This window comes from Nyctereutes procyonoides, unplaced genomic scaffold (assembly GCF_905146905.1).
Source record: "Nyctereutes procyonoides isolate TBG_1078 unplaced genomic scaffold, NYPRO_anot_genome, whole genome shotgun sequence".
Taxonomy (NCBI): Eukaryota; Metazoa; Chordata; class Mammalia; order Carnivora; family Canidae; genus Nyctereutes; species Nyctereutes procyonoides.
In genome coordinates, this window is record NW_026575046.1 from 55,489,896 (window position 1) to 55,502,752 (window position 12,857).

General features: G+C 35.1%; 1 protein-coding gene across 7 annotated transcripts in view; it reads right to left on the reverse strand.

Annotated features, from left to right (window-relative positions):
- The window catches only part of CCSER2 (coiled-coil serine rich protein 2), a 176,123-nt gene that overhangs the window by 50,091 nt on the left and 113,175 nt on the right, over window positions 1–12,857 (reverse strand). Inside the window, exon 8 of one of the 7 annotated variants that reach the window (XM_055325317.1) lies at window positions 2,467–2,532. The exons of the other annotated variants lie outside the window; for them this stretch is intronic. Coding sequence (XP_055181292.1) covers window positions 2,515–2,532 — 18 coding nt within the window. The 3' untranslated portion in view covers window positions 2,467–2,514. Of the gene's footprint in view, window positions 1–2,466; window positions 2,533–12,857 lie in introns of those variants that run through there. 7 annotated transcript variants of the gene reach the window in all.

Sequence of the window (12,857 nt, forward strand, 5' to 3'; positions counted from 1 at the left end):
GTTTTTGCAAATGTCATCATCAAGTTGAGGTCATAATGGATTAGCATCAAGCTTAAATCCAATATGACTGGTGTCTTTATAAGAAGAGAGAAATTTGACACACAGACATATAGGTAATGTGAAGGTCATGTGAAAATAGGAGGCAGAGACAGGTGTCATGCACCTACAAGGCAAAGGATGCCCTCAATTGCTAGCAACCAGCAAAAGCTAAAGAAGCAAAAAAGATTCATCTCCTAGAGCCTTCAGAGCACATGGCCCTAAAAACACCTTGATTTCAGATTTCTAGCCTCCAGAACTGTGAGAGAACAGATTTCTGTTGTTATATGGCCCCCCAGCTTGTTGTACTTTATTATGGCACCCTAGAAAATTAATAAAAGACCAGACTTTAAAAAAAAAAAAAACTAAAAGCAAACAGAAGGAGACAGTAACACCAGATAAATCTTAACAATCACAAGAAAAATAGAACTGATAGAATATAGATAGGGACGCTCCCGTGGCCCAGCGGTTCAGCACCGCCTTCAGCCCAAGGCATGACCCTGGGGTACTGGGATTGAGTCCCTGCAGGGAGCCTGCTTCTCCTTCTGCTTCTGTCTCTCTCTCAATCTGTGCCTTTCATGAATAAATAAATAAAATCTTTAAAAAAAAAACCCTGATAGAATATTACTATAACACAAGAGGCAAGGTAGAATTAAAAAGTATTAATGAGGATAAAAAAAGATTTTAGTGATCAAAGAAACACTCCACCAAGATGATGTGCCAATTCCAAACATTTATATACCTAAATAACAGCCTAAAGACACTAAAACAAAAATTGATAGCATTAAAAGAATAAATTGAAAAATCTATAATTATAGCAGGAAACTAACACTACTCTAAGAAACTCACAGATCAAAGAGAAAACTTTAGTAAGGATAAGGTGCAAATAATACAATTAAAAAGCTTAATATAATAGACATACTGCTACCTTAAATGTAGAGAATATATGTTCTTTACAAACAGACATAGAAAGCCACAAAAATTGAGCATACCGTAAGCCAGGGAATAATAAATTATGGTCCACAGGACAAATCCAGCCAGAGGTCTATTTTTATTATAGTCCATGAGCTAAGAATGGCTTTTACAGTTTTAAATGATTGAATTTTAAATGATTTTATAAATATCGACTAAGAGCTGCAATTTTGCTTCTTGCCCAAAAAAGCTAAAATGTGGGGCAGCCCGGTGGCTCAGCAGTTTAGCGCCACCTTCAGCCCCGGGGCGTGATCCCAGAGTCCTGGGATCCAGTCCCACATCAGGCTCTCTGCATGGAGCCTGCTTCTCCCTCTGCCTGTGTCTCTGCCTCTCTCTCTCTCTCTCTCTCTCTGTATCTCTCATGAATAAATTTTAAAAATAATAATAATAAAAAGAAAAGAAAAAAGCTAAAATGTTTACTATGTGGCTGGCCTTCTAAGGAAAAGTTTTCTAGCTCCTGCTTTAGGATACAAAAGCAAACATCGACACATTCCAAAGAACTTGTATCAGATAGATATCCTTTATTGTTAATGTACCAAGATTAGGAATCAATAGAAAATGAAAGCACATACACAAACCACTATTTTTGAAAATTGAAAAAATATTATTCTAAATGAAATAGATTTATAATATAGGCCAAAACAATTGAGAGTTACTAATGTTTAAGTTATTTACAATGCCTCAAAGAAAAAAAATCCAATTTTTTTTAAACATAAACTGTCTAGCAGTCCAGATTTAGGCAATCAAAGAGGGAAAAATTTATTTCCATCAAACCACAAGAGCTTAGAGATCATGAATAAAATCTCCAACTGAATCAATTAAAAAACCATCTCCCCTCCAAATAACTGACACTAACCAATGGTAATACTATTAAACCTTGACTCAAATAAAAAGTGTCCAAACCAAAATTGGGAAGAGCTTCTTTAAGCATTAGAGGGGGAATGGATAGAAAATTTTCTCTTTTTAAAAAACTGAGTAACAATCATGCATGTGAGGTTTGTGCTTCATATTACATATACTAAGAAACTAACATTTATTGAACAATGCTGTCACAGTCCTAAATATTTTGCATAAACATATTTAACAAATGCATAGATTTTAAAATACTAATAACCACAACACACTACTACACAAAAAATAAGCAATTCATAGTTAACAGACTGTCCATGTATACTGGGTTGCTTTATTGAGTAAAGTGTCTCAGCAGTTTCTATGGGTTCTAGTTAGGATTTTTGAAGTCTAAATACAATTAACCTTAATTAACTCAAATGCCATTCACATATTATTAAAGATTCAAAAAGATAAATAAACTTTCCTTTATTCTAAGAGCATTAGGAGACCGCTGTCTGCAAGTCATCTTCCACTTTTCTGTTTTGACATAGCATCAAGATAAACTTTTGTTCTAATATTATGAATCTTCCACATATTAACTTATTGGAAAATCCTATAACAAACTCCATCTTACCCAGGTGGTTCTTCCATGAGTTTGCAAAATCTGGGATCTTCCTAGGAGTTCCAGAGCAGCTGCAATGGACATAGATACTTGAAATGACTAACAAAAAAGTTTGGCAGCGTTGACCAATCTCTGCTGACAAGCATCATCAGTGATGTCAACAAAGCTGCCTTGTTTTTCAGATATGCTACAACATAATCACAAGAGGCATCCTAGGAAAGGGAGTAGAGGAAGAGGAGAGATTGATTTTTTCATTTTCTTTTTGAAAAGTTGCTCTTTTTAAAAACAAAAGTATATGGATGAACAATCACATCACATAGACTCTACAATGTCACTGAGAATAATTTTTGAGTTATGCTGTAATTCACCTAAGGGATTTAACATCTAATCATTCAAGCTATATTTGAGAGGATTTCTAAAATAGAAATGTATAAAGCCTGATTTTCAATAAGTGCTTCAGAGATGAGGGGATCCTAACAAATGGGTGGAAAAAAAGATATTTTTAAAACATAAAAATCTGGCATTCAAATTGTTATATACGGATAGACTAGTAATATTGTAAGCAAACACTATTTTCAAATTTCTTCTGTTTAGACTTTCATATTGAACCAAATTGTATGTATCTGAGTCAGGATATCCTTTCCTATAGGTTCCTTTTGTCACTTGAAAATGTTAGTTATAAATTTCTTCTACTTTGTTTTAATTTAAAAAATAAACTCTTTAAATCATCTGTTTACTATAGTATGAACTAAATAACTGCTTTTTTAAAATAACTGCTTCTATATGAGTTTTTCCTCAACATTTACTTTATAATCCTACTGCGTCCAATTGTTTTTTAGATCCTTCAGCCCATGTGTCTGCATTTTCTATTTTTTTCTGCTGCTTTATGTTTCTATTTGTGTCAGTACTATATCCTGCTCTAAAGAGTTCCCTCCCACCCCCCTTTCTCTTTTTGTCTTTTTCTTGTCTTTTTCAAAGAATGCAAAAAATAAGCTCTTTGGTGTTAACAATTTTGGAGCCACTTTCATGAATACCACAAATAAAGGTGTTTTGATTTTGACTAAAATGATATTACATCTATAAAAATAGTACTGGGAAGAACTATTAAGTTCCAACCATTTATTCAGTTTGTAACTTATCTTTTGTCCTTTGTAACACAACATTTTTATAATTATTTAATGCTTATATGTTTTCCTAGACTATAAGGTAGCTGTCTTGGTTACAATATTAATATCCGTAGGAGTAAGTTAATTTTTGCAACACTTAGCAAAACTTAGTCTTCTTATAGAACATACGTATTTCCTTCAACTCTTTTATACAAAATTTTGCAGGAGTCTTTATAAAATGTCACAAATATCTTTTAGAGTATTTACCAATGATTTAATGTTTTATTGATGCAGCAATCATTTCATTATTTTCTATTTAAATCTATGGTTTATAATCTTGGAGTTTTAAGTATAGCATTGTTTATGTATTAGAACAGGCTTATTTTGGGGGAAACCATAACCCACAATAAAAAGTATATTTATATCACACCAAGTTACATATTCATGAATATGTGTGCATGTATGTGTCTATATATCTAAATAAGAATGTAAGAACAGATAGTGGACAGTTATAAATATCACGTTAAAAACAAATTCAAAAACGATATTTGTCTTTGCTATATGTGATGCCCCCTGATAGTGCCTAGACTATTTTATTAGGAAAAAATTCTAGTTACAATGGTCAAAATTTATTTCAAAACCCACTAGCCAGTTGTAATGTATAATTTTAAGAAGAAAACACTACATAAAAGACAAGAATTGTGGGCAGCCCTGGTGGCTCAGCGGTTTAGCACTGCCTTCGGCCCAGGGCGTTATCCTGGAGACCCGGGATCGAGTCCCACGTCGGGCTCCCTGCACGGAGCCTGCTTCTCCCTCTGCCTGTGTCTCTGCCTCTCTCTCTCTGTCTCTCATGAATAAATAAATAAAATCTTAAAAAAAAAAAAGACAAGAATTGTGCCGCCTTTCTTTTTATCTTCATTATTACTATAGTCTTAGTACTCAACAGATGCTTAATAAAATATTCTAAATGATGGAATAACACTAATTAAATGAATACTAAAGTAAATGGTATTAGCTTTTTGAGTAGCCACATAAAATTTTGAGCAATGCAAGCAATTAAAAATCCCTGACCTTCACATTTTTTATTTTACACATCTTATATATTATTAGTAATACCTCACATTTATTCATTGTTTTCCATGTATCAGACATTATGCTTAGCACTTTATCCAAATTTCCTCATGTATTCTTTACAGCAGTCCCAAAATAGGAGCTATTATATTCTCTGTATCTTTTATAGGTAATTTGTCCAAGACCACACAACAAACAAGTGGAAGAACTGGTCTAAATTCACATTATTATTTTTTGAAATTACATTCATTTTTGTTAATTTTCATCATTAATATTTAGAAATTCAGCATTATCCCAATTATCCCACACCTAAAAACAACTCAAAGGTCTATCAACAGGTAAATGAGTAAAAACAAAGTTGTAGTATCTATATATGTGTATATGTATACACACACAACAAAATGCTCTTCAGTAATAAAAAGGAATGAACTACTGATAACCTCAATAACACAGATGAATATCAAAACCATGATCGTTAGTGAAAGAACCCAGAAACAAAAAGAGTACACATTGGATGATCTCATTTAGATAAATTTCTAGAAAAGACAAAACTTAGTAACAGGAAGCAGAGCAATGGCTGCCTGGGACAGGTTTGAGAGTCTCCAAAGGGAAAGAAGAGGATTTCTGCAGCCATAAAAATACTCTTTATCTACAAATGTAGACATATTTATCAAAATGTAAACTGTATAGGGATCCCTGGGTGGCGCAGCGGTTTAGCGCCTGCTTTTGGCCCAGGACGCGATCCTGGAGACCCGGGATCGAATCCCACATCGGGCTCTCGGTGCATGGAGCCTGCTTCTCCCTCTGCCTATGTCTCTGCCTCTCTCTCTCTCTGTGTGTGACTATCATAAATAAATAAAAATTTTTAAAAAATGTAAACCGTATAAAGAAACCGTATAAAGAAAATGGGTGTACTTTATTTGAATGTAATTCTACCTTAATGAAGCTGATAAAATTTCTTTTTCTAACTTGCTCCTTCTTCCTCTTCACTATCTTTTCCCTTCCTGAACAAGCCATTAGGTGAGACAGAGCAAGATAAGTCTCTACCCTAAAAAAGCCTACGTAAAGAATATGTTCCTGCAGAGGGGCAGCTTACCAGGCATGTCAGAGTCCACAGGAGTAAAAAGGACATTCACAGAGGGAGGAGGGGACCATGTGATAGCAGAGTCAAGCCTGAGTAGAATGAGAAGGGCACATGCACTAATGGGCAGCCTGGAATGGACTGCCAGGATCCAAGCAGACTGAGGTGGGCACACACACATGGTGTGGGCTGGCAGAGGACTACTAGAACTCAAACAGCATGAAGAGGGCATCTATACAGGAAAAGAACTAGTGTCAGGTGTCAGAACCAACTAGGACAAGAAAGGTGTCCATGTGCTGGTATCAATGGACATGTGGTATCAAGCCCAAGCAGAGTAAGGAAGCATCCAAATGGAGAGTGAGACTAGTAAGGAGTGTCCAAATCCATGGGGCTGGATGACAAGGCATCAGAGCCCAAGCAGAGTAAGGAAGGTGAACACAGAGGATTGATGAAATGAATAAACATATTAAAGAAAAAAAAGTTCTCACTGTTGGAGGAGAGAATTATAAACACAGAAAAAGAGAAATGCTGTATTTACATTGGATTAAGCTTATGATAATAAACCCACAGCTTCAATACATAGAGACAGATACAGAAATATAGTCAGAAGTATCCATATAAACACCCACAAATACATCCATGCATACTCTCAGGCCCTGAGAGGGCTTAAGGGCACTGACAAGTCATTAACAATAAGCACACCTAGCCCCCAGATCTTGGCTTCTAAATATCATTCTCCACTAGAAGTAACCAGGGTTCCTTGAAAAAATGGCTGTTTCCAGACAGGAATAGGGAAACTATTTTTTTTTAAAAGATTCTATTTATTTATTTTTTTTAAGAATTTTTTAAATTTACTCATGATAGTCATAGAGAGAGGAGAGAGAGGCAGAGACACAGGCAGAGGGAGAAGCAGGCTCCATGCCAGGAGCCCAATGCGGGATCCGATCCCGGGATCCCGGGATCGTGCCCTGGGCCAAAGAAAGGCACTAAACCACTGAGCCACCCAGGGATTCCCGGAATAGGGAAAATATTTAATAAGAATGGGATATCTTACATTTCCAAAAAAGTATTCAAAGAATGATGGGTACAAGTCAAAAATACAAAGAAGCCAACCCAAAAGAGTTCTCAAATTCCAAATCATGGACAGTGTGAGTATCAAAATAAATTATATTCACAGATTGATGACATAAAATAAGGAACTATGTGTATATGCATAATTATAATAAATAAATCACTGGGTTAAATGGAAATATGACAAGGAATACAATATTTATATAGTTTCAAAATTCTTCCCAACAAAATACTAATAAAGGGGAAAAGAGTAATGTTACAGTTGAGAAGCCTAGCAGACAATACCTTTATCAAGTCATGAAAGGTAGTATCACTAACGAGAAAACCAAAATCATGAGCCACCTGACAATGAGCAAAAGGCAATGAGAACAATGCAGCGCTGTTTCTGTGACATCCCTATTGAAGATGTAGAACCTGAATCATACGGCTACACAGACAAACCCAAACTGAGGGGCATTCTGTAGAATAATTGGCCTATAATATTAAAAAGTGTCAAGGTCATCAAAGCTAAGGGAAAACTGAGGAAGTATTGCAGTTTGAAGAAAACCAGAGACAATGACAATTAAAAACAGTATGTGATTCTAAACTGGATCTTTTTGCTATAGTGGACATAACTAATGGCAAGCTGTGAAGATTACATGGTAATAATGCATCAGTGTTCACTCCCTGATTTTGATGACTACATTGTGGCTACACAAGAGAAAATCTTTATTTGTAGGAAATATACATTTAATATTTGGCAGTGATGTACTTCAGCAAGCAACTTACTCTCATACTGTTCAGGGGAAGAAATATGAAATGAAGAAAGTACTTAAAATGTTTTTGTAAGAAGGAGAATGTTTTTTTTTAAACATTAAAAACAAAATAAAAAACACATTTCCTTCACCTCATAAAGGGTATCCCCAAAAGGATACAGTAAAATGTCATGCTTAACATTCAAACATTGAAAGCACTCCTGTTAAGTTTGGAGCAAAACAGGAACAATTCAGTATTAAACTGGAGTTCCCAGCCAGCACATAAAGTAAGGAAAAATACAAACACTGAGAAGGAAAAAGAACTGTCATTATTGCAGATTATATGATAATATAAATAAAAAATTCCAAATAAATCTATGGATAAATTATTAAATAAGTAATAACTGTATCTAGGTTACTGGATACAAACTCTTTATATCAAGAGTCTATTGCATTTCTGTAAACCAGTAACAATCCATTAGAAAATGATAGGACTTAAAATAGCAACAAAAACTTTTAAGAACTGGAAATAAATCTAAAAAAATTATACAAGTTTTTTAAATAAAACTATAAAACTTTATTAAAAATACCTCTTAAAACTGAATCAATGGACCTATATATCATGGTTTTGGATAGTAAGTCTAAATATTGTAAGATGTTAATTCTTTCTGAAATTGATCTATTATTAGTTCATTGTTATTCCCATTAAAATCCCAAAACAATTTTCATAGGACTCAACAAAATGATTCCAACATTTTATGAAAAAACAAAAGACTTTAGCATAGTTAAGATACTTAAGCAGAAGAACAAGATAGGGAACCATGATAATGCATTTTCAAGCCCTACTATAAAAATTAGATTGTGTTTCTTGAAACAGGGATAGTATCACATATATGGACCAGCACTGCATGTCAGAGGAAAAAGAGTGGACTCTTAATAGTTTTAGTATTGGACCCACTATATGATTATTCATATAGAAAAAAAATGAGGGACGCCTGGGTAGCTCAGCGGTTAAGCATCTGCCTTTGGCTCAGGGCATGATCCTGGAGTCCCTGGATCGAGTCGCACCTTGGGCTCCCTGCGTGGAGCCTGCTTCTCCCTCTGCCTGTGTCTCTGTCTCTCTGTGTCTCTCATGAATAAATAAAAACTTAAAAAAAAAATGAAAGTCGATCTCTATCTCATACTTACACACACTGAAATCAATTACAAAGTCTTTGCAATTTAATTGAGAAGGTCAAAACTTACTATTTTTAGAAAAGTAAGGGAGATTATGTCTATAATCTCAGGGCAAGAAGAGATTTCTTAAAGATTTCCGAAAGAGAAAACCACAAAAAATAGTCTGATAAACTCAATTATATTATAATTGATAATATTTGTTTATGAGAAGATAACACAGAATGAAAAAGGAGGCTACAGAAGCGAAGACATATAACTAAATACTTACATTTAGAATATACAAAAAACCTCTAAAAGAGAGACAAAAGGCATGACCAAGCACATATTCCATAAATACACAAAGAAGCTCAACTTTATTACTAGTCAGGGAAATGCAGAATAAAACCATAATTAAATATCACTATATTCCCATCACATGAAAAATTAAGAAGTTGGATAATACCAAATGTTGAACAGATGTAGAACAATGGAAAACAGCATATACTACTTAAGGGGAGTGAAACACATTGAACAATTTTGGGAAATAGTATGAAATTTCTTGAGTACAATATTTCTGTGTTCCATGATCAGAAATTTCACTCTTAATTTATTCAGAAGTTTTCACACATGTACAAGGAAAACGTTCATATTATTTGTGACAGCAAAAAAAATATTGGAAAGAAACAAAATGTACACCAAGAGTAAAATGGGCAAAGAAATTATTGTTTGTTCATAAAATTCAGAAATGAAAATTTACGAAACAGAACATAAGTATAAATGAACCTTAAAATGATGAATAAAAGAAGTCACAGAGAAACGCTTTTAGTATAATTTCATTTATATAAAGTTCTAAAAGAAGTAAAACTGAGGTTCCTGGGTGGCTCAGTTGGTTAAGTGTCTGCCTTCAGCTGGGGTCATGATCCTGGGGTCCTGGGATGAAGCCTTGCATTGGGCTCCCTGCTCCATGGGGAGCCAGCTTCTCCCTCTCCCCGCCTCCCCACTCATGTCCGTGCTCTCTCTCTCACAAATGGATAAATAAAATCTTAAAAAAAAAAGAAAAAGAAGCAAAACTAGTATCCACAGGACTACAAATATAGATGGTTAAAAATTAACAGACAAGGGAAATGCTAGATTCTGGAAGAGACGGCACTGCCATCAGGAAGGAATATACAGGAGCTTCTCAATGCCTCATTTATTAGCCTGGGCATTAAGTATAAACCTGTTCACATTTACTCATTTAACCATACCCTTATGTTGTACATGTGCTTTCCATGTAGATTTCATAAACTTTTTTTTTCTCCTGGAATGATGAAAGAAGTCTGAAGATAGAGAAGCATGCGTTCCCTGGCTTTTCTGTGGTTCTCCACGATCAAAAGGCATTATTTCAGCAGCTCCTTAATTCAGTACACTCACCTAGGATGCTGCTGCTGCCGCCGCTGCTCCTGAACACACGCACACACACACGCACACGCACACACACACTCACACAGAGAGCAAGAGCGATGGTAGAGGGCAGACAGGAGCATTATATGAGGGAAAAATTGCTGGTTTTATTCTCAACATTGAAGGTGAAAGGAAATAATTAAATAAAACATTTGTATTTACACTTGACAGTTCATAAAACACAATTATACATTTATTTTTATCCCCCAAACAGGTAGATAGGGTATGAATCATCAGGACCGATTATTTCACAATCCCAAAGAAAATGTCAGAGGTGTCATCATGCTCTTCTCATTATTACATTTTAAGAGTCTTCACTTCCTACCCTAGGGTCAAAAGAGATACTGACAATGATAATGTGATAAAAGCAAACAGGGAAAATAATAAAAAGAAATGAGAGGCAAGAAAATGGATGAGCATAACCACTTTGGAAAACTGTTTTTTGTACTACATACTAAACCTGAATATCTACATACTTTATGAATCAGCCATTCCACTCACATAGACACAACAAAAATGCACATATCACATATGTTCACCAATAGTATAGCAGCATTATTCATAATAATCCCAACTAAAAAACTGCTAAATATTAACTGTAGAACAAATAAACTGTGTATATTCACATCATGTAATATTCTTATTTATAGCAATGTGAATAAATGCAGAAAATGGATGACTTACAAAATGTTGAGCAAAAGAAGCCAAATACAATAGAGTATATATAATTTCACTTATATAAAGTTCAAACATAAAGAAACAAATCTGTTTTCAAAAATCAATAGTCATTAAAAATGAGGGACAGTGGATGCTTCTGTTTGGGGTTTTGGTAATGTTCTATTTCTTATCGGGTGCTGTCTACATGTATATTTTCAGTTTGTGAAAACTGAAATAGACATTTATTAACTACACCCTTCTCTACATGCATATTATGCTTCAAGTGTTTGAAACAGGACATATAGAATTAAAGTAAGGAGACAAAACACTAAAAATTATTTTTTCTGTATGTCCCCATGTTCTTCAGATCAGATCAAAATTCTTATTTAAAATTCCCTAAATTAGGCAACACATGAAGTGATAAGCTAAAAGATTTCAAAAGCCCTTAGTTTAAAAATAATTCTGCATTAGAATGCAACTGTGTGACCTTAATAAAAATAATTAAATCTGGGAATCTCAATGCTCTGTCATTAAAATAAGATTACTGCAATCCTCTCTGTCCCACGGTGTCATTGTAATAAAGAAAATAGGGTACATGAAAGTGTTGCTTAAACTGTGAAATAACCTTGAACTACATATAACAAAAACCGGATCAAAGGCCAAATACAATGGTTTACAATTTTAAATCTTAAAATTTTCTCATTGTGTGCAATGAGAACTCTGTTCAGGTGAATGCTTAAATATAGAGGCCTATTTAATAAAGATTCCAAAGCTGTGGGATTGGCTGAGGTGATGCAGGGTGATGTGATAGCGAGAAGTTGCCTTCACAGTCTCCTTCCTCTCCCTGTTGTCCCCCAGTGAATCGCCTAAGAATGCCACTGTGTGCAACAGGCCTTGGAATCATGAAGATTGAGGTAAAAAAAAATCCTAGTTTTATAACTAATTAGCTATCTTTTATTTTTAAGATTTATTTATTTAATTTGGAGAGCGAGCCTGTGGGCAGGGGGAGGGAGTGTTGGGGGGGGTGGGGGGACCAGAGGGGGAAAGGAGAGAAGCAGACTCCTCCTTCTCCTTGAGCTCAGAGCCCTATGCAGCTCGCTCTCATGACACTGAGATCATGACCTGAGCTGAAATCAAGAGTCTGACACTTAACCAACTGAGCTACCCAGCTGCCTCACTAATTAGCTTTCTGAGCCTCAACTTCTTCAGCTGTAAGATAAAGCAAGTTTCACCTACTTTTCTTTTTTTTTTAATTTTTTAATTTATTTATGAGAGAGAGAGAGAGAGAGAGAGAGAGAGAGAGAGGCAGAGACACAGGCAGAGGGAGAAGCAGGCTCCATGCACCGGGAGCCTGACGTGGGATTCGATCCTGGGTCTCCAGGATCACGCCCTGGGCCAAAGGCAGGCGCCAAACCGCTGCGCCACCCAGGGATCCCTCACCTACTTTTCAATGACTAGAGATAATGTGCATTAGAAAAATGCTCGGTATGCAATATAGACAACTACATAAAAGCTTTACATACACAATTCTGTAGGACATATGCATGAAAGAGAACACAATTTTAACTATTTTCAAAGCAATTAAATTTAACAAATTTAGGCTAAAACTTGGATTCTGAAACACTCTCCTAAATATTATGATTTAACCCATTCCCTCTGATATTCATTTTCTGAAAATCCCTTCAAATAATATTTTTAAAATACCAAGCAGGCCAGGCCACTCATCTGGCTTACTACTGCCTAAAGAGTAATGTTCAAGCACCTTTTGTGGCCCACAGGCCCTTTACAATCTGCCCTAAGCCTATCACTATTGCTTCTTCTCTAACATCCTACAGTGAAACCACAACCCATTACAAACTGATCTTTTAATAGGATGTGGACTATTTCAATAACTTTTTTTCTCCAAAATAGTAAATACATATTATAGAAATTTAGAAATGAGAAAATGTCGATTTAGAAAAAAAAAAACATCGCATGCTCACCATCCAGGTATCATCACTATTAACACCTTAGTGCATTTCCTTCTGGAGATACACATATATAGATATATGTAAATATATATGATTCTAATGCGTATA